Here is a 27,835-nt window from a genome sequence, read left to right as displayed (position 1 = left end):
GTTTTTTTGGCTTATACTTTCTTTAAGTTTTTTTTTAAATAGTTTTATAGGGAAATATTTGCTAACAAGGCCTGCATGTATACTTGTAGACAGTTTATGTGCATGTCAGTATTTCCAGATGACAAAACTGAGAAGGAAAGCATAACTAATTTAATTTGTGTATACTGTGTACTATTGATAAATATGTATTGTGAAAAACGAAATATGAATTATACTGAAGTGTATAATATAATCACTATATAAAGAAAAAAAAATATAGACTGTTCTTAATTTTTTTTATTCTAAATTCATAGCAACAGTAACAACTATAAAAAAATATAATTTCTTAGGGTCGTTTTGATATCATTTTTATTTTTTTCCAAATGTTAAGCTGGAGTTTACTTTTTATTACTTTCTGTTTTAGCTTTAGATTAATTAATCACTAATATGAGGGGAGATTTGTCAGGGGCAGATTTAATCATTTTAGAGTAGGCATTACAATTTAAACATTTAACCAAAGAATAAAAATAGAACTTTCCAAAATGTTGGAAAATTGATTTATTTTATTTTGCATTTAATAAACAAGGTCGGGCGGGGGGTGGGACGCGGAGTAGTCCGAGTTTTGTGGCTGTGAAAAACCCAACTTCCGGTTTTTCACAACGCGCTCACGCGCCACCGGAACTACCGGGGTTTAACCGACCAACACACGGTCGTGTCTCCTACTGCTCAACTCAACATCTCTGGAAACTGGACTGCGTGTTCACTAAATTTGAGACTTTTTAGCAGCAAAGAAACAGAGCAGCTCGGCACGTCGAGATGTCGTTTTCTATAGTTCAAGTTAAAAGAAAAACGGAACCCGTGAGCAAGCCCGTGGAGGAGAAATGCGCAAAGGAGTACTTTTTCACGGAACTGGACACCACTGCTACATGTCTGATCTGCAAGCAGAAGGTTTTATTCAAGGAGTTCAATATGAAGAGGCACTACGACGCAAAACACGCGGAAAAGTATAATCCATACCAGGGCCAGAAGAGGAAGATTATGTACGATCAACTTCAGAGAGAGTTCAACGGCCTTTCACCGCCGGCTTCCTGCCTAAAAAGAGAGGATGAATTCAAACGCTATTCTGCAGGTACTTATTCAATTGACCGTTTACTCACCCGTGACCGTTGTGAGCTTTTATTTTGAAGGCTAGACTTGTGAACCGGCAGTTATCGCGTTGCTAACCGGCGTGCAAAAAGTAAACAGTTTCCAGCTGAAATAACCTCAGAACTGAGCTTTATTTGTATTTATATGAAGCTAGGACGATGTTTTTAAATGTACTTTAAAGCCACATAGTTTGCATTTGAATGCTTATAATCGTTTACGACGGCGACTCCTGGTGGCTGAGAATGAAAAGTGAGGCTCTCTGTTGTTGTTAGCCATTGTTTGTCGTTCATTAACATATCCGCTGGCTGCCACCCTGCTCACTCCTGACAAAATCATCAAGGTTTGCAGGTAAACCTCATCAATTTAACGCTGCTGTTAGAGAGGATTTCGATTTGGCCTCTATTCTACTAGAGACATGCTAATAGTATGCTAAACAGCGGGCCGCGATTCATTAAGGAGGAAACGGTGCTACCTTTGTTAGCCATAGATGTCTTAAAAGCTTCAGTAGAAATAATAATTGCGCTCTCAGTGTTGCATTAATACCCCCTTAATGTCTTTTTAATATGTTCCTCAATCTGCCTTGGTGTCACAAGAGGCTAAAAATGTCCGGCAAATTAACGTTTACCTAGAGCTAGCTAAGGGACGGTTTTGTTTTTGTTGCCAGGCTAACGTAATTAGCATGTCTGACATTGTGTGCACAGAAACGTAATCATGCTGTCCAAGGTTATAATTAACAAAAACTAAACTAAAAACATACAGATAATCACTTTAGGTTTAGTCTTTGCTAAATACATGATCTAAACTGCCAAAATGTATATCTCCTATAATACAGTGAGGGAAAAAGACACAAACGTAACACTGAAACCGATAATAGCTAAACTAAAAAAACACACCCTGGATACCAAGAACTATATTAAGATATTTTTTTTATGTGCATAAATAAATCCACTAACAAAAATATAGGAGGCCAAGCTGGAGGTGGCAGAGTGGAAGATTTTGCCATAATTAGAAATTAATATGTCAGAGGGACTTGTGCATAGGAAGGTTAGTAGATATACTGGACAAAGACTGCTGAACGTGGAGCTGCCAGGCAGGAGAATAAGAGGAAGACCACAGAAGATTCATTAATGTAGTACAGGAAGATGCAAGGATACAGTAAGAGTGGGTCATAGTGACCCCAAATGGAATCAGCAAAAAGAACAAGATGCATTTAGTTTGTAATATTTGGAAGACATTGCAGTAGCAGTGTAAAGTGTTAGCTTAAAAAATTGTTTTTCAACTATACTCTTTTATATTATACACTGTCCCATTGAACCACTTTCTCTCCTTTTTCCATTATTCAGTTTATCAAGCAATAAACAATTTATTATTATTTTTTTATTATTATTAGTTGAAACAGTCGCCTGCAGATGCTGAGTTAACAGACTGACCAATGAGTGAACTGTTTCTGTCCAAAAAAAGGACCCTATAGCTCCTAGACCACCATGACTCTAGCTATACCAAAACATGAGCCATGATTCAGGCTGAGCCTCCTCATGTAAATGTTCTGGGTTGTTTTGATGTTCCTGTTAGAACTGGAAATGCAGGAAATGGCAAAACTGAATTTGAGCCAGCTTTTTGACTATCCGTTGACATAACTTGTGTAACTCACATTGCTCTGCATGGTGGCATGTTATAATTAAGACATGATATAATAATATGATAAGATCAACTTAATTTATCCCAAAATTTAGGAAGAAAACGGTAAGAAACCAGGAAAATAAAATAAAAACCGACCAAATATAGTTGCTTATTAAGTTAAAAATTACTCAAAATGTGAATATTCAATTTAAATCTAAAAATGAACCTGTACTTTGTTTATCTTAGTTTCATTTTTTTAATGCCACTTAACTTTTATTTTTTAATTGTAGTTCTATTTCTTTAAATAAAAAAATAAAATAAAATTCTTTCAACTTTTTTGTGCATTTCCTTTTATTTAGTACTTAGTGATTGTTGACTCTATGAAAAATGCTTTGGATATGAATAAATGTTACTTGCTTCACGTTGTTGTGCATTCACAGGTTTGATTATGATTTGCTTTTTCTCTGTAGACATGCCGAGTCTGAAGCTGATATCTGCGACTGACACACAGTACTCAGCAGCTGTGCTGAAGAACATGAATGAGCAGCGGAGCCACGGATTATTTTGCGATATCACCATCATTATACAGGACAGGAAGTTCAGAGCTCACAAAACTATCTTGTCTGCCTCAAGTACGTATTTCCACCAGCTGTTTACCGTGGCTGGGCAAGTGATTGAACTAAACTTCATCAGGCCTGAGATCTTTGAGCAGATTCTCAACTATATTTACAGCTCTAAGATTGTCAGAGTCCGCTCTGACATGCTCGAAGAGCTCATCAATGCCGGGCAGATACTGGGAGTGAAGTTCATTGCAAACTTGGGTTCACCATTATCACAAGTTAAGGGCCTTCCTGGTTTGTCTAAGGAGGCAGAAAGCAAAAGTGACTCATCTACAGAGATGATGCCGATCATCACAGAGTCCTTCTCAATATCTGCGGAGGAGTTCAATCAGGTAAACAAGCCTGCAGATAACGAGGAGGACTCGGACAGCGACGTTCTGTTTGTCTCGAAAACAGACAGTCAGAACAAAGTGGTCGGCTGTGGTGAAGTCATTGATTTGGAAAAAATGGATTCAGAAAATGTCCCGTCAAGCCAAAATGTAGAATCAAATCATGCAGTTTCAGAATGCAAAGACAAAGCTACCACTCCCTCGAAACCATCTGCTTCAAATCCTCCCAGCATCAGCTGTCCTAAACCAATTTTAATAGACAGCAGCCCTCTACAGAGCCCGGACAGCAGCTCCAACAACTCGTCTTCCCCTGCCAGAGTTTACTCAGGAAGTGCTCCCACAACACCAGCCAGAACAAGCAGTTTGACCCCAGAGCCATCGAGTGCCTCTCAGCCCCCTGAAAACAGCGACATAATGGGAGTCCACAAGAAGCAAGTGTCTACTTCATCTCAGCAGGGGGACTTCAAAATAAGACTCTCTGATTTATCGGAAAGTTTGACACTTCAAACAAATGTTCCAAAATCTGCTATAACGGGTAAAAAGACAGTGACGCTCAGCACAGCCACGGAAATCGACTCTATTTCGTCAGGCTGCAAGGTGTATGCCAATATTGGAGAAAATACGTATGACATTGTCCCGGTGAAAGAAGATCCAGGCGAAGGAGGCTCCAAAGCCAATAAAGGGAAGAGAGCTTTTATGGCGACACCATTGAAACCCTTCGAAAAAACACCCGTGTCACCCAAGGCAGGACCAAACAAGAAGAGGACCAAAACGGAGCTCGAGGACCACTACGAGCTCATCATGGATGGAAAGACTTTCTACGTGTGCATTGTCTGTAAGCGGCCCTACGTGTGTTTGCCAAGTCTGCGCCGTCACTTCAACACCCATTCGTGGGAAAAGAAGTACCCGTGTCGTTATTGCAACAAGGTGTTTGCCCTGGCCGAGTACAGAACTAAACATGAAATCCACCACACAGGAGAGAGGAGGTACCAGTGCTTGTTGTGCAATGAAATGTTTATAAACTACCAGTTACTCTCCGCTCACTGCAAGCAAGTTCACAATCAGGATCCTTGCGGGAGGAAGGAGAAAGACGACGGCGGCAACAACTTGTACCGCCTGCTTCCGTGTAAAACAGTGCAGATGAAGTCGTACTCGTGGACTACAGATGGGCCAGGGGTCCCAGTAATATCGGAGGACGGCAGCGTGCATCACATAACCTCAGTCGGCGAAGCAATGCACTCGTCCACCCAAAGCAGGATGTTGAACTGGGACGACATTTTCGTTGAGCCCGACGCTCACATGGCGCCTAACAGCCGTGCACAACCAGAGACGGCTATGAACACGCCTCCACAGGGTCCAGCAGAGTACTACTAAGCACAGCTGGCACCACTCCTTTTATTATATGTGCCTTTTAGGTGCCCCCCTTTCTCCTCGGTTCCACATCAACAATATTTTTGCGCAATTCTCAATAGTTTCAGCTGTACAGTGCGGTCTCATTAGTCTGTCAGTTGAAATTAGTGGACTAATACTGTAGTGATAACACAGGTACTAGTTTGCTGGTGGCTCTCAGTTATATGGTGAACGATGTAATGGGACCGTACCTCTCATGGCCATGATCTTTTACATTAAGTGAGCACAGAAATAGAAGTGGTTCAAACATGATAGAAATGAAGAGTTTTTATGAATGAAAAGGCAAACAAACAAAAAAAAAAAATTGGTTCTTGGCTCAAACCTGTGCTCTGTATCTTTATTGCCCAGAATATTTCAGCTAAATGAGCTGAAGCACAAATGAAACGGCTGTTTTGTTTTTCAGTTTTATTTTTTCAGCAGGCTACATTCCCTTAATCGTGAAATGACATTAAACGGAGGCCTGTTTAATGAAATGGAAATGGGGTTACCTATTTAAAGTGATGTATGAAGCCTTATTGTGTGTATGTGCAGCCAGTTTTGGTTACATTACACATGAAATGATGAATTTTCAGGACCGATCATTCCCGTTTCTGTTTTAAATCTAATTCTGTACGAGAGAATATTGATTATGAATTTAATTATATTTGTATTTTGTAATCCTGGGTATGCAGTTATTTAATTTTTGTAGCAGCCTGGAAAAGAAACTTTCTGTCTGTTAAAGGGGACCTGTTAAGATTTTTGAAAATATACGGTTACAGCAGGGGATGCTCATATTAAACAGGGTCGGTATGTAATTTAAGGATCTCATTCATTCATTGTTCACACTCCAGTGGGTCTGTGTCTCACCAGTGGGGCTCTCCCCAATCTTAACATAGGAGGAGCTTAATCAGCTTGTTTCAGACTAAGGCCCAGTATAAGATATGCGAGTATATAAATAAGGATTATTTTGTATCGCGAGTCATGCAAAGCCACTGTAGCATGGAGCTGGAAATGAGCTTAATAGTTCCCCTTTAAATACATTGTTTATTTTTATTTTTATTTCTGTTAGTTACTTTGTCACTTCCCTTTATTTAAAATTGCAAAATCTGCCCAGCTACATATAGAAGGCTGGAGATTTCTCCTACACGTGTGACGATAGGATGGAAATAAACTGAGCTTTATTACAGTCAATAGCTGTAGCACTTAGCATTCAGGCAGAAAACTCTTTGTTATAACTTTTCCGCTCTGTTTGTCACTGTGTCAGAGGGTAGTGATTGGTTAGTACAAGTAGTACTAACAGGGGAAACTGTACTTTGTCATGTCATCATGCAGGGTTTCTTTTTAATAAACAGATTAACATCAGTATGTGATCTATGGTGTGTTTTTGTGCTTGCTACACTCCAGCAGGTTAACATTTCTTATAGTTTAAATTGGTCACACTGCCAGTATAGAAACAGAGAACAGCGCCTGTTTATTTCTTGTTTGTGCTACTGCACATTTCTAGTTTGTAGCATGTATTCTACAGTGTTTTATGGATAAATCCTGTAGTTTTGCTCAAAAGGGAGTGTATTTACTTGTTGTTTTTGTACTGAAAGGTTAGCACCACAGCTGTGTGAGGACTTTGGCTTTAAATCTTGTTATAAAGGTTTATTTTCTTTTGGTTCACCTCCTGTAAAAATGTTTCTGGGGTGTGATTTAGCATTTTTATTCCAACAAAACCAGTGGGGAACATTTAAATTTACCACAGTTTTTTTTTTTTTTTCTTTTTTTCAAACCATGAAGGTTTTGCTTGAGAAAGTAAACCCCATGTTTCATTAGCCCATAGAACCATCTCTAACAGCAATAACTTGTTTTCGCTTTCTGTATGACTTTATCAGTCTCTCACATCATGGAGGAATTTTACCCTTTTCTTCTTTATTGTTTCTTCACTTCATGGAGGTTTGCACACATTCACGACTCTCTTAAGGTTCCACGACAGCATTGAGGTCTGGACTTTGACTGGGCCATTGCAACGCCTCGATTCATTTTTAGCCATTCAAATTTGCTGCTGTGCTTGGGATCATTGTCCAGCTGCATTCCCCAATTTGGGCTAAGCTATAGCTGTCAGACAGATGGCCTTACATTTGACTCTAGAATACCACGCTGTACAGAGAAATTCATGGTTGATTCAATGATTGCAAGGTGCCCAGGTCCTGTGGCTGTAAGATGAGCTCAAGTCATCACTCCTCCACCATCGGGCTTGACAGCTGTTATAAGGTCCTTGCACTGTCCTGGACTTTTAACATTTAGCATGCTAAATGAGGCCTGTCTGAGATGTAGCTCTGGGGTTTTTTGCACTTTCTCTGAACACTGCACGCTCTGACCTTGGGGTAAATTTGCTGGGACGTCCACTCCTGGGAAGATTGTGGCGTTATGGTAACACTCATCTGAATGCTCCAGACCTGCAAAGTGCCCAAACCTCACCTTTTATAGAGGTTCCTAGACTTGCTGATTATTTACTACTTACCCTCTTAATTTTTATGGAAGCATTAAGAGTGAGCTTAGTTTTTCAGTTTGTCACACACATTGTAAGACAAATCTTTTACAGAGGGTAATTTTATCCCCTGCAAACCACGAATACATAGCACCATAGTGTAAAAGATGTCAAACCTCCAGCATTAGTGTATAAAACAACTGCTGGTTTCCTTTATCACGTCAGAAAATATAAAATTACAGAAGTATGAAGCAGAAAAAAAATATAATCAGCCACATATGTAGTAGAGGTGCTACCGGTGTTGTTTGACCCCTTGATAATTTTACATCTTACTCCTTGCACCTCAAAATAGGTGAAGCTGTGGCAGAAGTTCCTCCTTTGCTCCTATGACCTACTGGAGAAGTAACCAACACTGAGTAGATAAAAAAGAAACGGCACCATGTGAGTTACATAAAACAAGTTTTAATGACGTGACGAAGAAGAATGTGCAGTTTAAATTTGGCAAAGCCGTGATCAAAGCTGACAGTGACTGCTTTCTTGGACAGTGACGAGGTTTCATATCAGCGAATCCAGCACTGACTGTTCACACTGAGCCTTACAAACTCCTGGGTCATTCCATAGAAAAAGAATAATCAGAGTGAGGCTCCAACCTGAACCCCTTAAGAAGAGGATAGTTTAATGTGCACAATAACTTCAGGGAAAATGTTTCCTTTGTACTATAAAATGTTCAGATTAACGTACATGAGGGCAGGTCGAAAAACTGGCGCTTTTTAAGTGAATGAAAAATCGGATTAACGGGTGCTGAGCCACGAAAAACTCAAAAAAAAAAAAAAATATATATATATATCTACATGAATGTCAGCATATGTGTCATGTGCTGGAGATTTTGTTATGTGGGAAGGCTAATAGAGACTGAAAATGGCGTACAGGCATGGAGGCTTATTGGTCATTGTATCTGCAAGCAGTCGGTCCTAGAAGATTAAATTAGATTTTATGAATCAGCCAATTCAGTTATTTTAATTGTACATATTATAATAATGTATGAACATTTTAATGTGTATATTAATTGGTTACTGTATGCCACACTTTTCTATCTATAACCATTAACTGCTGAGTGTTTGGTTTTGTGTAAATGAATTCAAGTAGACTTAAACTTGCAAACTGATTGCTATCGACCACAGGCTTTAATGATGGCCACACTCACATTTGTATTCTTAGATGGTCTTATTATTTCACTTCTCAAGTACTGGAGCTAACCAGGTGAAATTTCAGTACAGGATCCAAAGCTATATTTACGTTTTTGGTCTGATCTATTTCTTTATATTCAATATACCTAATCAGTATCATGTGATAGCTCCAGTCCAAATTGTACGTGAGGAACAGAAACAAGTGTTGTTGGTATCCTGGATGTTTTCTGAGAATTCGTTGGAGAAAACCTCAGAAAATGCAATGTGGGTAACTTTAAATGGTCATATCACTTTGTCGGATTTCAAACAAGTAATAGCTTATGAAACGTTTCATTTTTCCCTCCATTTAGTTATCAACCTCAGCCTCAGCCTCTAGCCGTGATTCCTTATGTTTGAAAACTGACATCTAGTGTTGTATAACACTTGTGAAGTTGCAGCCTTTGGTAGGTGTCTGATAATTTTAGATTCTGTCTAATCTACTGAAATGATCACGCTGGACCTTTTTTTGCTTCTTGAAGATGGATTTCAGTTCTTTTTCTTTGTCTGCACAACAAACCCTCAGCAGATTCGGTGGATCAGGTTTGACTGATTTTATATGGAATGACCCTTCTGACACAAACGTTCTACTACTGCTACTTGACAAAGAGAGACACGCATATGATGCTTACCTGCTTTGCTGCTTTTAGTGGAAACACAGTAAATAAGGTTTGGAGTGTAACTGGTATCTGATTATCCTCAACAACTACTGTAGGTACAATAGCTTATTTCTTCATTATTGCTGCTCTGCAAAGTTTGCCACACACTGATCAGGATATTCTTAAACATAATGTGAAGATCTGATAAATAGGAATTTTGGTTGGTTTGTATATGCTAGGCCTAACTGCATATTATACTGCTGCACATACATTATGAGCATGTAATACCTCCAGTTCTGCTAACTCTGCCTGTAATAATGCACAGGGACACTATTAACTGCTACAGAAACAAACGCCTGGGCCTACAATTTTTAAGTTTGGAATTATCTAGCTGATTCACATTTTAAGAAATATGCCAAAGCTTTCACCTAGCTCAACGTCGACCTTGCACATGTAGCTGTACTCATCCTCCCAGTGAGGACTGGATCTCCATCTTGAGGAAGGAAGCATTTACAGTTTCTGGAAAAGAGAGGTGAATGTAAAGCATGAGCTCTGTTGTTTTGTCCTTTTACAGAATACATCTAACTGGAAGTCTGTTTACGTTGCATAAGGCAGATAGATGTGTAAACAGTCCTGGCTTTGACCAGGTTGTCTCTCTTGATGTGCATGTGCACAAACACACACAGTGCAGGCCAGAAGAGTGTGAGCGGTGCCCGGAGAGACGAATGCTTTCTCCCTCGCCTTGGGCTGAAGTCAAAGTTAGTGTGCTCTGTGGCTCTCCTCCCCTTCCTCGCCTCTTTTTCTTCAACACTCTTCTGAAGGATTATGAAGAAAAGTCCAGAGGAACTGTGCAAACACCCGATGATGTTTCAGGTGTTTCCTTTTCTCGCAGCTGTCTTATGGGCTGTATGGTGGGGGCTTCTCATCTGGAAGGTTGTGAGGAGGGGAGTAGCGTGGAGGGATCATTGTAGGCCAGAGGTGGCTGGCTCCAGACTGGGAATCGTCTGACAGGCCTGAAGAGTCAGGGAACACATAGGAGCCCTGCGAATAAAGGAAAATATTTATTACAATATATATATGCTTTGAGCTATTATATGCTGGCATCAAATGCGTGAGGACCATGAGATACTTTATATGGATCCAATTGGTAACCCTAGAAACAATCGTCATTAGATCCTACTAACACAAATTTCCTGATAAAGAGCTTGACTGTTGTCCATAAATAATTAGAAGCACACACTTCTCAACTGCACCTTTAAAGCAGCTGCATACCTGCAGGTCGTAGGCCGAGTATGGTGGCAGGCAGGGGGCAGTGTTGTAATATGGGTTGAGAGACGTGGTGGGCGGGGGAATCTCTGAGGGGACTGGAGCTGTGATGGCCTCTGGTTCAGATGTGCTCTCTGAGGCAGGAGCAGGTGTCTGATGAAGAAACAGAGTGCATTGATGTAACAGTTAGAGAGCTGCGATTACAGAGAAGCGGCTACTGATAAATCTGACATGCTTGTTCAGTGGACGCACCATGTCTTTGAAGCCTCCCAGCACTGCAGCAGTAATGATGCCCAGGAAGAGGGCCACGATGTTGAGGATCGTAGCCGACCACAAGAGGTGGTAGAGGTGTATGACGTCCTGGCAGCTTTTCACATCTGTATATTCATGGTAGCCTCCCATTAACTCAACACGGCTAGGCCAGTGGGGTAAAACAGAGAGGGTGAAAGCCTATAGTCAAGCCAGAAAAATCACTGACAGTGTTTAGTAGTTTTTAAAGATGCACCTACATCAACAAGACACAGAAAAACAAAACTGGGGTTGATTTATGGTTATAAACATTCAGAGGTTGCTGCTGGAAAGCTGGGAGGAGACACGGACTGAGGTCGGTGACACACAAACATGCAGAGGAAATGACAACCTACAACACATTTCTATGATGTTTTCTTAAAAAATAAAATAAGACAAGACAAGACCGAGTTGATCAATACTGGGCATTAATAGCCTAGAAAAAAGGGACCTACTTCCAAATCATGGATGATTTCTTAAACTTTTTCAAAACATCTTTATTCTGAGGTCCCATAAGAGGATGTTCTCTGAAACAAAGGTTAAAAAACAAAAGAAACATCCTGGTCTGATACGATCACCGCTGCAGTGCAAATTAAAATGACACAGGAGCGCACATCACAATATAAACACTGCATAGAGAGAAGGCACAGGTTCTGAGGTCTGTCGGGTGCTCGACCCCCTCGGCATACTCACTTTCCGCAGTTGTAGAGGTCGCAGCAGTAGCAGGTGTTGCTCTTCACTCGCAGGTTACAGGATGTGCCTGCTGTACTACATGGCACCTGAAGTGCAAAAATTAGCTCTTTGAGCCTGCATGGATTATTCAGCCCCCCCCAACAATTCAAGCCTATACAAATAATGATCACACTGACAGACAGCATTTAATGGCTCAGTGAATATGAGTTAAATGTCTTTCTTACATTATGCTCAGACGCCGTGTCACTGGTGTGATAAGCACAGCGGCCCGCGTACAGAGGCCTGAGGTCCTGCAGAAGAAACGGCATAAAAGAAAGAACTGATGAATATGAAAATGCTGGAATAGTCTTATTTTGTTTGCCAACTAAAATTAATAATAAAGTTTTATATTAGACCTGCTATGGACATTTCCAGCTCCATGTTGGGAAGTTAAAGAAAAGCAAAAAACAAAACAAAAAAAAGCTAATTTATCTAAGGGGCCTCAATTCATACACTCTGTGAAACAAGACTTTTCCATCCATTTAAACTAACTTTGTTCTGATTGGCTGCCTCTTGTAAGCAAAAGATTTGAAAAAAGCAGGTGGGCGGGGATTAAGGATATCCCATCTCTTTTACATCATAGAGCAACAAAGGGTAGAAAAAACTGTCAGAAACTGAGCTTCTACAGCAGTCTTAAGGCTGAGCTCACAGGGATTACATGCACATAAACAGACCATTTTATGAAAATGGGCCAGTTTAATATAACCAGCTAACATTTTAACAGGAGAGATTTTACATAATTCTGTCTTACATGTTTTAAAGCTTTATTTTGTAAAATTTGTCTTTTTTCAGCTGCTTCCTTTAGTGATCCCCACAGTAGCTTTGAGTTTATTCTTCTTCAGGTGGAGTTCTAGGTTACTGGTTACAATTTAGTCCTTGAGATTCAGTTAATGTCTATTTTCTATAAGTGTTTTGCTTTAGGTGTTTTGTTTTTGTCTCATAGCTTTTATGAGCCTGCCCTGTGTTTCCTGGGTCCTGTTAAGTCTCCCTCAGTATAGGTGTTGTCATGTTTTGTTACTTCCTGTCTTATTTTGCCAGTCATCTCGTGTGCTCTATGTTCCTTTGCCCCCTCTGTGTCCCCTCTCCCTAAAAACCTCAAATATGGATTTTTTCACTTTTTCTCACTTCTTTTTCACATTCTACTACATGCTGCTTCTTCATTTGTTCCATGTTTCCTCTCTGGTCACCAAAGCTTGCACTTTTTCCTTTGTTTTGTCTTTTTTTTGTTTCTGGATAGTGACCCCCAAATCTGCCTGACAGCATCATTTTGCCTTCATCTCTAGCATCCCCCTCTGTAACACAAACCCTTTGCATGTCCTCCTTACCTACATCCCACATGGAATGCTATATTAAGATGGACATCTGGTCTAAAATCTTTGCTAAATCAAACATGTGGACCATTTTTAGTGTGAACGCTTGAAAAGCATTCACAGTATTGTTCTTCTATTCTTTATTATTTTCTTTTCCGTAAGTTTTTTGGCATCTAACTCCTTCAAAACCGTTCAACTTAGAAAAACCATTCAAACACTGTTAGATTCCTCTTCTTTTGGACATTCTTCTTCTGTGTGAACGTCAGCTTTTAGCAGTTCAGCACTTTTGTTTTCAGGTTAAAAATTCTGTTTTTTTTTCTTTATCTCATTTAAACTTTTTAACTTAAAATTCATCAATTATTTAATTTCAGCTCATACGTTCAGATTTAAGCATTCACACTGCAGTTTCTTCAGAAAATGCACTTTCTAGTTTAACATGATGTAGTACTTTAATGGGTTTTTAAAAAAAGGTAAAATCGTCAGGGTGAATTATCACTACATGACCAGGCGTCCAAAAGTAATACTGCTTAGGTCAGTTTATTTTATGGCCCTGGGAAATGTATATTTGGTCTGACTTTGTTTTTTACTGGGAAAGAAAAAATACTGGGGTCAAAAATAAATCTACTTTGAAAGTTTGACGAGGACAGCAAAATGTGATCAGGCCATATTGAGTTTTATGGTTTATTTACATAATTTTTCCCCCTTCAAGTTATTTTAAAGTTTAAAAAAACAAAAACAATCCTGAAAGAATGACAGACGTTTCAGAGGAAACACTCAGCATACTTAAATATATACTAAGATTATGCTGAGATTATATCTGTAAATCCTCGGTACTTTTATATTTAATTACTAACAATTATGTCCCTACTCATTATTACAGTTTAATAATAAAAACACACATACCAGCAAACATTTTATATGAGGTGTCTCCTTGGGGACCAGTGCAACACTACTAGCACTCTGATCCAAGTGCGTTTATTTGAATTTCTTTTTAGAAAACAGGAGAAAGTTGCAAGAAGCCACTTCTATCATGCAGGGGGAGTGATGATGATTTCTGATATGAGGTTCAGTTCTACGGTGGTGATCGCAGGGTGTGCACAGGTCAAGTGCCACTATGACCCTCCAGAAAATAACGAGGACAGGGGATGATCGTTCAGCTCTTTAATGGCAGATTTAGCGTGGGTGTGGGTATGTGTGTGGACGGCCGCGCCCTCTAGTGGCGAGGCAGAAAACTGCATCACAGTCCTGCCTTCAGAACAGGGGGAGTGATGAGCACCAAATAACTATATATTTTTTTTTTAGTATTTATTCAAGACTTAGGAGAGTGGAACCTTAGGGAAGGAATTTACGCTGTAACCCTGTGTTGTTCTTTGACATTCTGGGCATGAACTGAAGACTTCTCTCCGATCTCGGGATCGTAATTGAAGACTCAGCTCTCATCAATCACAAGTGATGATCCTTCAAGTGAATGTCGGGTCAGACAGCTGACGTTAACTCTCAGGCCAAGTTTGAAGTTGTGCCTGCACGTGCAAATACAGAAAACAGCCAACCAGCCACTTGATGACACTGTGTAGCATACTCTGGATCGTTCAGTATACGCTACGATAAAAAGGAGCTTTTATGTATTACCAAATCCATAAGAATAAAACTGACCTCACTCTTCTCTGATGCAAACAAGAGCCTTTTTGAGCAAGCACTTCAGATGAAAATCATTAATATCACAAATAACTCTGACATTCAATCAGCTGTAAAAATCAAGACTGTGCTTTTACTTTCTGTGTCCTCAAAGAGCACAAAAAATGAACGTGTGGTTTAAAACTGCTAAAAAATATAGCAAAAATAGATACGTTTAACGACCATGCTCCTCAATTAATGCTCCTAAATTCACTTGATTCAACAGTGCGCCTCTTCAGAGTTTAGTGTACCAAATGCTGTTTGAAAGGAAAATGTTCCACTTCACTGATGCCATTAGTGGCGAATGAAAACCTGCAAATGGGAATCTCCCTTTTCACACTGCCCTAACTTATTTCAGCATAATTGTTTTAAGAATGCATTAGTGGTTACTTGTTGTTTTCTGTGCTTTGCATCATGGAGAATAACAGTCTTCTACCACAAAATAAATCATCTTGTGAGACACCCTTCTGTCTCACAAGAAGGGTGTGGCAGCTACCCCAGCCTGGAAGATGTGAGCAGGACGTCGAGGAGGGGATACATCTAATGTAGCCTGGCGCCCAATAAGAAGCCCGTTATTAGTTGTGGAATTAGGATGATCTAAATTTACAGGATAAGTTAAATAAGCTTTTGTGATACTTACAATGTGCCTCGCTGCAAATACTCCATCGACGATGGCACAGCAGAAGGCAGCCACCACTCCAAAGCTGATGAAAACAATGGATGCCACTAACTGTGGAAGAAGATGGAGAGGCACCAGCTTCATATTTGGGTTTTCAATAGAAGGGTAAATCTTAACATAAACATGCATCATTCTCATTTTCTTTTCTCACCAGTGGCCTTAAACCAGCTGAAATATGCCAATGTTAAAATTGCAGTACACTCATGTATATCAGTGTGCAGAAGTACAGTTCAGATCCAGTTAGTGGAAACATCTAGCACTTGCAGTGCAACCCTTTACCTAAACCCATCCACAGACCTCTTCTCTTTTCAGTCTTCGGTGAAACACAGCCAGTATTCGGTTACACATCACCCCACTCCTCTGGAGCCGCCCCACCACAGAGGAGGGAGGGAGTGTGAAGTGACACCACAGACTGAGCAGCTTGAGCTACAGTTTCTACAATCAGATCTGAGTCCAGATTGAAAGGTTGAAGCTCCTTTGACCTTTTAAAAGTGGACGTGGTTGTTCTTGGAGATTGCTAAAGTAGCTTTTCATGAGTCAAAGTTCAAACTAATCTCTTGTGTACCTTGTGCAGAAACTCTGAAGTCCCCCCACCCCTCTTTTTTATGCTACCTATTCTCTGATTGGCTGCCCCTCACACACAGAAGGTGGGCAGACCTCCTGTGCTCACACCCAGAGCTGTATCCCTGAGATCACCATATTAAGGGGAAGCCTTCTTTCTTTTATATCATAAAAATCCAATAGTAGAAAAAAAGGGGAACTAAATGTTCAGAGCAAACTGAAGCCTGAGCGTTTAGCTCACAGGCACCACTTATGTGACCTCATTATCTATCAACTTGTGTAATTGACCATTACATACCAGTACATAAACAGCCTCGTCTCATAGCAGAATGTGAAATACACAGGAAAAAGCAATCGATTTGTTAACGAATATGAAATGTTACATTTTTGTCCACACTCTTCAGAGGGGAAGTGTCAACATGGCAGCCAAAAAAAAAAGCAACAACCTGAAACAGAACGGATGAAAAATTGTGTTCAGGAACACGGTAAGAAGGATGGACAATTTATGTCTCCAGAAACATGGATGAGTAGATCAGCTGTTATCACAAACTGCTATGAGACTGTCTTGTTATATATGTCAGAGAGTAAAAAAAAGGATGATTGGTCAGCTTTAACAATCACATTTAAAAACCACCAAAGAGTTAATGTTTTTAGTAGCATTTTCGTGCGTGTCATTCTGTCTGTAAGCATGATAGCTTGAAAAGTTTTGAATGAATTCTCATAAAGAAAAATTAAATAAGATTTGGCTTACAGCCACCAAATTCTTCAAGGACAACTTAATGATGTATTGGTTGAAAACTGACAAAAAGCCTCAGTAACTTAGAAACTATGGCTCAGGTGTGTGTTCTCAACATATAGAAAGAACCACATAAATGGTCACTTTCGACCTGTCCTTTAAGGTCAGTAAAAACAATCTGAAAAAAACATATACTGCATATCAAAATATGTTTCAATAGGGCAAATAACAAAAAAACCTGCGCTTTGCACTTGCTTTTACTGCACTACAAACTTCTTAAACTATGTTTTAAAAAGAGCAAAGAAAACAAAGTGAAAATAACTTGAACTTTGAGCTCTTGGGGTGCTCTTGCTCTCTTTTATTTTCCTGCATCGTGGAATAAAATTGCTCAAGCTTTCATTTCCTTGTTTGTAAATTTGTCTTTTTGTATTTTTTTTGGGTTTCTTTTGCTATTTGATGCCTCAAAGTTACAGCTGAAGAAATGACACTGGGGCTTATTAGACCTGACAAAACTCAGTTAAAGACAGAAAATTGGTAATAAAAAATAAAAATAATTCTGACCTATGTCTTTAAATTGCAGTTTGAGTGCTGTACTTTGAGGAAGTTTGTTATTGCATTTGTACATGTGGACATTGCGTTCTTTTAGGGAATCATCTGATGGTGTTGGATATCGGTCTCACACTTCAGCTATATGTATACGAATCAGGAACATGCCCTTACTGAAGTCTGCTTCTTCACAGGTCATATCACAACTACTGATCGGAAGGTTTTTTTAAATGAACACTTAATGCTTCACATATTTCTCACTGTGAGTATCAGTAATTTGCGCTTTACTTTTCTACTCAGACGTCACTTCACAGCCCCAATGAAACGTGTCAGTCAAGCAGTGAAGCTGCTCTATATACTGCAAGTGTCGCTGGAAATTTGACCCATTTTGATATGTCACCACAGACTCTGTGATATTTTTATAATTTTTTTAGCAGGTCAGTTCAGTCAGGACAACCATGGTCAAAAGACGACTGTTTTTCCATCTGCAGTTATTTATATTTGACCTCTCTGCCCTTCCCACATGCATACATGGAAAGCGTAAGGCACAGACAAGACCAGGCATCAGTGAAAACATACTGTGCTGATTAAAATCAGGTACACAATAAAAGAACGAGCTGAGGTAGAGGTGCGTTGCAAAGTGGCTGGCAGTGCACAGCAACTGTGGGAAGGTTAAAGCAGCTTAAATAGTGTGCTCTGTATGGGATTTGCCAATTGAATGCATAAAAAGATATCAGCTTAGGCACCAGCTGTTGTGGGCCGGCGATGTCAAGACTGCGGCTGAGTTTGACTTTGTGGCCTCCCTGAACAAACACTATACTCCATTTAAAAGGGTAACCCTACAAACAAAATTTGTTTGGGGCTATGTAGTAGTAGTTATAAGTCTGCTTAACATTTCAAATTCTGTAATACTAATGTGGGAATCTAAGCCTAGAGCCCCTCTCATAGCAGCTGTCTAGGATATACCTTGCCTCGTGCAACATGGGCGATAGAATATGCTCGCCAAGTGGTTAAAAAAATACATCGGATGAGTTACTCTCTTTCTTTCCGTTTTAAGTATAAAATATGTTAAATAATTCTAGGATTCTTCAATAACAACTCAGCACAACAACAACTCAGCACAAAGTGGGCCATGTAAAATCAGAATCGGAATACTTTATTAATCCCTGAGGAAATTATGTAGTTACAGTTGCAAGACAGCAAGAAATCACAGAGCGGGGTCAGCGGATGCTTGGGGGCATAGCGCGCAGAGGTCACCAACTTTCTGCAGAGTCAGTCGCTACAGACCACCAAACTTCACGCGGCCTTCGAATTGGCTCAAGAACATTGAGTAGAGAGCTTCATGGAATGGGATTCATGGCGAAGCAGCTGCATCCAAGCCATACATCACCAAGCACAATGCAAAGCATCAGATGCAGTGGTGTAAAGGACCTTGCCACTAGACTCTATGCTGCACTAGAGCATTGGAGGTGTGTTCTGGGGTGACGAGTCACACTTCTCGATGGATGAGTCTGGGTTTGGTGTTTGCCAGGACTGCTTGTCTGACTGCACTGTGCCAAGTGTAAGTTTGGTGGAGGGGGGAATATGTAGTGGGGTTGTTTTTCAGGAATTGGGCTCAGCCCCTTAGGGCTAAGCGCATCAAATCCGACTTTTTTGACCCTATGCGACCCATATCCGATCATGGTATGACAGTGTGAACAGCACAAATCCAATATTTTCAAATCCGACCTGGGTCACTTTTGTATGTGATACTAAATCTGATACATATCTGATGTTTTAGAAAGCGACTGCTGTGTGAACGGTCATGTCGCATTAAATCCGTCTTTTACGTCACTGACACAAGACAGATGCCAATTATCAGCACCGGAGAAGACATCGTGAATGCCTCCTGGCCATCCAGTGTAGATGTTAGTGAAACTGTTGAGAAGACAACGTTGGAGAAATGTAAACATTTTATTTGTACTGTATAATCTGCAGATTCTGACAGAAATCTTCAACTATCCTTTGAAGCACCGCTCCTCTAAAACAGCAGTAAGGATAATTATTAGGCCATATGTAAATAACAAAATAACTTTATAACTTAAAGCAAAATTGGGAAACGTAAAGTCCGAAATAAGTCTTTATATTAAGGGCCATCAGTCAAACAATACTGTTTGGTCTGGGTCTAAACAGAGCGCGTTGTGTGACGTCTTCTTTTGCGCATGCGGACCGCTTTGAGGGTTCACACTAGAGCACGTTTGCTGTCACATTTTATTTGGAGTGTGAACAAGCAGACAAAAAATCGGATTTGATCAAAAAATCGGAATTGAGCATTAAGACCTGCAGTGTGAACGTAGCCTTAGTTGCAGTGAAAGGACTGCGCACCAGTGCACAAAGAGAACAAATTTGGTGTTGAAGAACTTGACTAGCCTACACAGAGTCCTGACCTCAAACAGACCTTATGGATGAATTAATCAGTGTCTGACCTCACAAATGTACTTCTGGACGAATGGTAAAAAAAATTCCCATAAATGCTCCTAAACCTTGTGGAAAGTCTTCCCAGAAGAGTTGAAGCTGTTAAAGCTGCAAAGGGTGACATCATATTAACTCTATGGATCAAGAACGGGATGTCACTCAAGTTCATGCGTGTGAAGCCAGACACGCAAATGCTTTTGGCAACATACTGTAGCTGAACTCAGTAACCTCGCTCTACGAACCGAGAGGAAGCTTGGACCACAAGCAGCTCCTCGTGCACCCACCATGATAGATAAAATAAACAGAATAAGAGCAGTGCATGAATGTAGACAACTAATACCAGTACAGTTACAACGTCACTAACGAGTCGCGCTATAAACAATGTCAGCACATGTTCTGTGTAATGAGATTTTATGGTGGTAAACAAGAGTGTGGTGTAATGTGCCAGGGCTCATTCAACACACACACCTGCTGACTGGAACTCCAGGCATCTAAATGCTGTTGCATGATGGGAAAAAGTGTCACGACACAAACACATTCTTAACTCCAGCTCTGACAGAGCCTGCCCGGCTCCTCCCACCTGCTCCGCTCATCTGAAGTTTCCTTCCCCACATTCCTGCACAGACATCTGTCTTCCTCCACTTACACCCTATTTCTATTTCAGGCTGCGTAACCCCGACCCCGAAATTCAGGATAGTTTGTCCGATACTCAACACATGAAGCTCCTCAGGATGAGTGGGACAGCAGCTCCCATAATCAAACTGCTTTGTCTGCTGCAGGGTAACTGGGACTAATATTCAGTTTAATATCAGTGATGTTGAGATGAGTTGACACAAAGCACTGAAATAGATCTCAGTGCACAGAGGTAATATAAATCCTCTTACCATCTGCCTCTTGTTCTCTATCAAATGAGCACCGATAATTCCCAGAAAAGAGCCAAAGCCCAGCTGAAAGGAGAGAAAACAGCTGTTAGGGCATTTATCTAGCTTTGATTTCAGAATCTTGATTGCACAGTGCAAGCTCAGCACAAGTCTGATATATCAAGTATTAATAATACTTATCATAATCGTACAGTTGTTGTGATTTCTCTTTATCTTATGATGCTCTCTTTGTAAGTAAATTCCAATATGTTTTATTAATTTATCAATCTGACTAACGTGACGTAACCTGCTCTACAGTAACCATTTACGTAAGCGAGAATGCTAAAAGTACTGTGACGAACAGATTTAGAGATTGAAACATATTACCTCATTCAGTGGATAATGACAGTGATGCTAAATAATAAATGTGGGTAATATTTACGGCTTATCAGGGCTAGTGAGCAGTGGAGAGTGTGCTGGAAGCACAGCGACTTCACTTAGCATGCAGCCTAAGAGAGAACAGGCCTGCTGGGCCGCGTCTGTCAATGGTACGCGCCGGTGCGAATGTGTACTCACGATGACTCCTGAGTAGTAGCCGCCCACCGTGATGTTCTGTGTCCTGGTAGTCGCTGCCAGGCCGAAGATGAGGATGAGCACAGACACAATGAGCAGCATCACTGTCACAATTATGGATTTCCTCTTTCTTCTCTTAAAGGATCCTAGAAGAAATAAGTAAACATGAACACTGGCACAAGCAGTAAAGAGACTCAGGCATTTGCTTCAGCTCTCATATGGTCCTGCCATAGCATTTCATGCAGGTTCAGGTCTGGACTTTGAATAAGCCATTGTAACACCTTGATTCTTTTCTTTTTCAGACGTTCGTTTGTAGATTTGCTGCTGTTCTTGGATCACAGTCCTGTTCCATGACCCGGTTTCAGCCATGCTTTAGCTATCAGACTGACGCCTTTACATTTGACTCTAAAATACCCTCCACCACTTTGCCTGACAGCTGGTATGAGGTGTTTTTGCTGGTATGCTGTGTTTGGGTTTCTCTAGTGTGGCACAGTGGGTAATGGCCAAACACTCTGGTCTCTGTCAGAAGTCTTGTGGTTTGTTTAGATGCAACTTTGCAAACCTAAGCCATGCTTTCATGTGGCTTAAGGTGAGAAGAGCCTTTCTTACTCTGCTAAATTAACTACATTGTCCTGTACTGCATAGCCATTTCTGGAAATGTAAATCTTTTTAGTTTATAGCCTACATAGTTTTTTTCTTCACAGACTAAGAATTAAAACTACCTGCTCCTGATGTCAGCATCTGAAAAGTATTCGATTTGATACACAATGGCCATCAGTTCTATTCAAACATAACAATTTGAAACAGTAAATATTCCGTTTCAGAGAAAACAAGGACAGAGCTTTCAAGGAACAACAACTGAAGCAACACATTTCTTCATCCATTCTGGCAAAATGACTAGTTTGTCGGAGGGATTCATCCCTTTTAGCAGCAATGACTTATTCAGTGACTTAAAAGAAATTTGATAGAATTACCACCTTAACTTGCAGGTTTTCTGTATATTTTTGTGAATCATCAAATAAGCGCTGATAATTCTGAACGAGAACTTTGCAAATGTTTTGAGATAATGGGTGAAAGCAATTGAGAAAAACTACAAAGGGACTCGTGACTGTTCTTTAGTATTCTGCCTCCCTCGCTTTGACCATTAGTGGGCACTTCTGTTGATGTGTCTCTGAGGAAGTGATAAAACCTCAAGTATCTGAAGAGCTGCTGCATGTGTGAATGTTTGAAATATTCACAATGACCTGACTGAGTTTCAATTTAGCCCAGTTAATGACTACATTCTTACCTAAAAATGAGGAAAAATTTACTACTATGGTTAAAAAAGTTTTTTCTTAACGTCAGCACCTACAAGTGATATGTTCAGATTCTTGTCTCCACTCACTCCACCCTGCCTGCGGTCTCTTCTTCACCTCTCTCGTGCACGGTCCGTTGATTTAGCTGGTTGACGTCAGGTGTTTAGACTTGTCACTTTCACTACCCTTACTCTTTGCAGTGTGACTGAAACCCCTGTCTCCTTCTCATTCACACACATCTGTTCTGTCTTGCTTCTACTGGCTTTCATTCCTCTTCTCTCCAGGGCATACCTCCACTCTCCAGGCTCTCTTCTGCCTGCTCCTTATTCTCACTACAGATCACAATGTTGTCGTACAACATCATAGTCCATGGAGACTCCTGCATGTCCATCATCACTGCAAACACGAAGGGGTTTAGAGCCAAGGCCTACTTTGACTCAATCGAAGCACCACCCTCACATACTTCTCTGCGACTCCTGACTTCCTTCTTCAGTACCACAGTTCCTCTCTTAGCACCCCATCATATGCTTTCTCTAGACCCACAAAGACACAGTGCAACAATTGTTAAAACACTGCATCTGCAGTGCTTGTTCTCAGCACAAAGCCATACTGAAGATCACTGAAGATTATCACCTCTATGATCACTGCAGCTCTGCACATCACTTTTGTTCTTAAGAATCTATTTCTCTGGCATATTCTCACTCTCCAAGATTGGTTAGCACATTTCCATCTCTATCCTTAACCACCTGAACCTGCTGCACATTCTTATTAGCTCAAGCTCTCAGCCTAGCCAAATCATTCGTTCCTTAGTGTTCTGCCTCTCATAAACTCACTATAAGCCTTTTCCCATACTCCCATCTACTTTCTTCATCTCCTTGACTTTTCAAACCTCTTCCTACAAATACTGTCTTATACTTCCTGATTCCACGATCAAATCTCCTAGTTCTCTTTCATCTGTTTAGAGGATACACCAGACACCTCCTTGGCAGGTTCGCATGCCACTGAAGCTGTACTCTCTGTCTAAACTCTTGCCTGAACTCTGCACAACATTCTTCCTTCTTCAACCTACACAAATGAAAGTTAAACCTCTAAATGCAAATAAAAAACAGTGACAGGATCCAGTTCACCCAATATGGACTCAGCCAAAATGGAAAACTGTCCTGTGGTCCAACCAATCAAAATAAAGCTTAGACACTGTATCCGCTGGACTGAAGAGGAGAGGGACCAGCCCACTTATTATTGGTAAAAGTTCAAAAGCTATCATGTGTTAATGTGCCGTTAATGCTGAGCAATATCTACAAATTTCAGAGCAACAAATGACATCTATAAAAATGATTTGCTTTTTTCAGTGAAGGACAGGGCCAAAGCACATTCTACATGTATTCCAACAGGGTGGATCAATAAAGAGCTTGAGCACCTGCAGCATTGAAGAGATGACCATAAACTATAAATAATATGTACATCAATGTGCCAAAGATCAGCCTTCAATGGTCAAATACTCTAAGGTGATATTCCTTTAATTTGCTAAAGCCAAACCTCATCAATGTAAGAAAGGAGAATGGCAGAGAGAGGCAGTGGCTGGTAAGTTAAGATGCAGTCTTCAATATCTACTCTATGTTTCAGTCTGTGGTTGCACAAAACCGCTCTTTCTATATCCTCGGTGATTTATTCTGTCGTCATAGCCCATTTTAGATTAAGCCGAGTCACTTCCACACTCAGTTTTATCAATACATGAACATGTCAAGGTCAAGTCTGCTGCTGAATACTGATGCTCCAACCTGGAGATAAACAAGAAAGCACACTGAGCTTGTGTGACTAAAACATATGGCTACAGTTCATTTCTGTCTCCATGGTGCCTGCGTAAAGAAGGACGCGGCCTCTGAGATTAATGAGCCAGAAATACATGTGTGAGTTTGCAGAGCTTAGAGTTAAAATAACAGTTATACTGTGAGAAAACTACTTTTCCAGCAGGCAATAGAAGGAGTGAAATGACCATGAGAAACTTGGTGCTGCCATCAGAACAGTTCACCCAGCACAAGATTAACATGCTACCATTCAGCTGGTGCTAGGGTGAGGCCTGGGTTTTGCTGTTGACACAGGATAAAATGGCACAGTTTCAGAAACTAGAAGATGTTACCTTTAAAATGAGAAAACTCAGCATCACAATTTTTCTGCTTTTTCTCTTTTTCGGGGGAAAAAGCCCAAACAGTTTTTAAAGAGACTCTTAAACAGTTTAGAAAAAGGATGCATAGATGGAGTTCCAAAGAGGCTGGAACTCTGAGGGTTTTATTCCTGAATGTAGGTGAAGAAAAAAGAAGAGGATTGCTAAACTACTAAACTGGACTTTAGTTGTTGTTTTATTAAACTTTTACCTCATTTAAAACCCACTAGGCTGATATTTTTGTTTCTTGTCAAACTGTGATACTTTTAATTGGACTCATTTGCACAAACACACAGGACACAAAAAGGCTGCAGCAGAGATCATATAATTACCATTAAATTTCAATCATTAAATGTTTACAATCGAAAGGATTAAAAATCAATAAAAGAAAAAAACAGATTAATACATAAAGTCAGTCTAACTTTATCTGGCCAGGTTTTGATCTAGCGCATTTTTTCTACTGATCATTAGCTTGTGGAGGGAAATTGTATGGTGGCTACCAAATACCAAAAGAAATCCAGTGAATCACCAGAAGAACAGAAATGGATTTAAAGGTTTGGGTGGGCCACAGAAGATTTTCAAATTAAAAGTGATACATGGTGCTAGTTTTAGAATGGCAGATCTAATATAAATGATTCAAGGTTTATTTAATTTAACTTAAAATTCTGTATAAAAAAGCCAAAAGTAACAAGAAAATGGAAAACTTTCTGTTAACTAAGGTTAGCAGCTTAGCCATCAACCAGGAGAAACGTTTAGGTAGCTTAAGCATACTTTACGTTATTATTGAGGTAGGATTATGCCTTTTTTTAAACTTATGTAGTCTCATTTGAAACTTTAAATGCTTGTTTTTGTATTAAATAAATGTTTCATAAACTCTTCACTTTTCTATTTATTTCTGATCAAATGTCTTTGAGTAAGGTGCCACTTTATGAAACAATGTCCTAGAAACGTCCTTGCCCAACTTGCCTTACAGGGATTTCAAAAAACAAACAAACCAAACAAACAAACTCCAAGGCAAACTTCTATTGTTTGAATAATCAACGATGTGCTGCCATCTGATGAGAATTACCCGCATTGCCAAATATATTCCCCCGATTTTTTTTCTCGCGGTATTTGATGTTTAATCGATTTATTTTTCATGCTAGCTGCCCGGCATCCAGCTGACAAAGCAAGAAAGAAGAAGAACACGAAGAAGAAATGGGTGTGCGGCAGCCAGCAGCCATCAGAGCCAAACCTCCAGGCTGCTCTGGTTACTCAGCGCCGCCGCACCTGCAGTGACGCGCTGCGGCCTGGGAGAAAAAAAAATAGTCTGCCCGGTGATGCAACGAGTGTTTCAGGCTGCTTTTAAAAGACATGAGAGAAAATCATAAAACGATTTCATTTCTATCATCCGATGTAAATAACAGGTGTGGATGAGCATTTTAAGGCTCACCTGGGTGTTATGGAAGAGGTAAAAGACGCATGAGAAAATCCCCGCAGTGTAAGTCAGTTTAACGGGTTTTAATTGACAGAAAGACCTGCTGCAGACACGCCGCTGACCTTGCTCGCACACCTACCAATGCTCGTTTCTGAGAGGGTCAGACCGCTGGATTGGAGGCTCTGAGGAGGGGGCATGCTGGCTGGAGGACGTTTTACCGAAGTCCAATCCTCTTCCAAATAATAAAAAAAATATATATATATATATATATATATATATATATTAAACAATCACGACTCAGTACTGGGTGATGTAAATCTGAGGGCTAACGGTGGACGAGCTGGGGCATTCTCTGACGAGCTGTCCTCCGTCCCGCTGAAGCCCGGGCCCGTCTCATTTACATCCCCGCGGCTGCGGAGACCTCGCTCGGCGTCCGTCCTCTCGCCGTGTCGGTGTCGGACAGCAGGTCGCTGGTGCTGCTGCTGGTTGTATGTGCGCATGTCACACACACACACACACACACACACACACACACACACACACACACACACCGAAAAGCAGCTACTCTGGAAGCCGTTACTATTTAAATAGTAATGTTCGTTACTTTGCGTTACACTCGCAAACCTGTTAGCGGTGGATCTGTTTTGCTTACCAGTTGCTGCTAGTTTATTTGCTGAAATATATAAACTGATATCAAGAGGAGCAACTACAAGCCTCAGGGCAACTTAAATTAAAAATCAGTCTAATTGAACATTTCAGATTAAGACTGAAGTTTCAAAATGATGTTGATTTAATAGAAATTACAAATAAATAGGAGGTGTAAGAGTGAATTAACGAAGAAGCTTCTCGGATGAGAGGTGAAACGTCTTCAAGCAACTCAAAGAAGTCCAGACGCTTTTCTTTCCAAGCTCCTTAGACAGTGAATTAACGATTTTCTCTAATAGGTGGATTATCACCGAAAACAGGGATTATTTTTTGTGACAAATTGAGTTTAAACGGGTTTTAAATCTTTTTTTTTATTTTATTTTGTTTGATATTACGAAGATTTAAATCCACACTTCTAGAGAAGCTCATAAAAAAGTATCACCTTGGTGTTTAGTGAGCCTCCGGACGCGCAGCGAGCGCCACCAACCGTCACAACTACAGCGTTGCGTTCAAGAACTGCGAGACGTTCTGGGAAACTGTTAATCATTTATTCACAGGGATGCTTTTGAGTGCATGTCGAAATGTGAGGAAATCTCAAAAGTATCACGAACAGGAGCTGTTTTTCTTCTAGTGTGGCGGGTTGGAGGAACAGCTGAAAGAGGACTGGAAGAAAGACCAACTTAAAAAAAAAAGCCACCTGGGAATTCCATCCCTGGAAATGTACTCTAGTGAACCTTAATTACAATTTATCACAAAAGCACTCAGACTTGGTTTCTTTCAATAAATTTCTAAAACACAGTGGAAAAATAGCAGCTCAGCTAAAGCAACACATGATATAAGTTGCCATGTCCTAATTGGGGAGGTGATGTACAAAGAAGTGTGCCCAGCTATTCAATATTCCTACACTCAAACATAACGGTGTCCCTTACACCTGCGTCCCAGTGCTTTTATTCACAAATGAGGGGAGAGGACCTTCCCAAAGGTGCCCGCAGCTTCTCAAAAAAAGACCTTCTGCTTTACTAAAAAAGAAAAAGTAATCAACAATGAAAAGACCAGGCAACTCACTTGAACTAGAAACCACTGTATATTTCAATGTATTACCCTAAAAACTAGAATAAAATACAATAAAACCTAAACAAACAGCAGCAGGGGAGTAAACTGCAATTACTCACCAACGACTGGTACTGGGCAGCCAAACACGTACCAAGTGAAATGCACCAGATCCACAGACACCACGATCAGACTATAACAACTCTCAAT

General features: G+C 40.3%; 2 protein-coding genes across 6 annotated transcripts; one reads left to right on the top strand and one right to left on the bottom strand.

Annotated features, from left to right (window-relative positions):
- Positions 1 to 638: 638 nt before the first annotated feature.
- On the top strand, positions 639 to 6,445 carry zbtb33 (zinc finger and BTB domain containing 33). Of its 3 annotated transcripts, none has more exons than XM_084951061.1 (2): positions 639 to 1,108; positions 3,216 to 6,445. In XM_084951061.1, the coding sequence occupies exons 1-2, from the start codon at positions 796 to 798 to the stop codon at positions 5,066 to 5,068; spliced, it is 2,166 nt and encodes a 721-aa protein (XP_084807187.1). In that variant the 5' UTR covers positions 639 to 795; the 3' UTR covers positions 5,069 to 6,445. The 3 variants fall into 3 exon arrangements, with proteins under 3 accessions (XP_084807187.1, XP_084807195.1, XP_084807204.1); XM_084951069.1 differs by lacking the exon at positions 639 to 1,108 and adding an exon at positions 1,170 to 1,374; XM_084951078.1 differs by lacking the exon at positions 639 to 1,108 and adding an exon at positions 1,170 to 1,473.
- A 1,557-nt stretch (positions 6,446 to 8,002) lies between these two features.
- Positions 8,003 to 26,431, bottom strand: tmem255a (transmembrane protein 255A). 3 transcript variants are annotated; one of them, XM_084951141.1, is made up of 10 exons: positions 26,070 to 26,431; positions 21,061 to 21,203; positions 20,509 to 20,571; positions 15,289 to 15,378; positions 11,850 to 11,915; positions 11,626 to 11,711; positions 11,388 to 11,459; positions 10,897 to 11,065; positions 10,651 to 10,797; positions 8,003 to 10,419 (listed from the first exon to the last, which is right to left on the bottom strand). In XM_084951141.1, exons 1-10 carry the CDS (start codon positions 26,125 to 26,127, stop codon positions 10,276 to 10,278), a joined length of 1,038 nt encoding a protein of 345 aa, XP_084807267.1. In that variant the 5' UTR covers positions 26,128 to 26,431; the 3' UTR covers positions 8,003 to 10,275. The 3 variants fall into 3 exon arrangements, with proteins under 3 accessions (XP_084807267.1, XP_084807276.1, XP_084807283.1); XM_084951150.1 differs by having other exon boundaries at positions 10,897 to 11,059; XM_084951157.1 differs by lacking the exon at positions 11,388 to 11,459 and having other exon boundaries at positions 26,070 to 26,430.
- Positions 26,432 to 27,835: the final 1,404 nt, after the last annotated feature.

Source organism: Perissodus microlepis, chromosome 2, assembly GCF_051167445.1.
Source record: "Perissodus microlepis isolate ML-2025 ecotype Zambia chromosome 2, ASM5116744v1, whole genome shotgun sequence".
Taxonomy (NCBI): domain Eukaryota; kingdom Metazoa; phylum Chordata; class Actinopteri; order Cichliformes; family Cichlidae; genus Perissodus; species Perissodus microlepis.
Note: the sequence above shows the minus strand (reverse complement) of the source record. Positions and strands in the feature narration are given on the sequence as shown.

What these genes read in the sequence shown, in the direction of transcription:
- zbtb33 (XM_084951061.1), top strand. Translation starts at nt 796, where the DNA reads ATGTCGTTTTCTATAGTTCAAGTTAAAAGAAAAACGGAACCCGTGAGC. An exon ending in ATTCAAACGCTATTCTGCAG is followed by an intron (nt 1,109 to 3,215) that starts GTACTTATTCAA and finishes TTTTCTCTGTAG; the next exon opens with ACATGCCGAGTCTGAAGCTG.
- tmem255a (XM_084951141.1), bottom strand. Translation starts at nt 26,127, where the DNA reads ATGCCCCCTCCTCAGAGCCTCCAATCCAGCGGTCTGACCCTCTCAGAA. An exon ending in GCTACTACTCAGGAGTCATC is followed by an intron (nt 20,572 to 21,060) that starts GTGAGTACACAT and finishes CTCTCCTTTCAG; the next exon opens with CTGGGCTTTGGCTCTTTTCT. An exon ending in ACACGGCGTCTGAGCATAAT is followed by an intron (nt 11,712 to 11,849) that starts GTAAGAAAGACA and finishes TTTGCACTTCAG; the next exon opens with GTGCCATGTAGTACAGCAGG.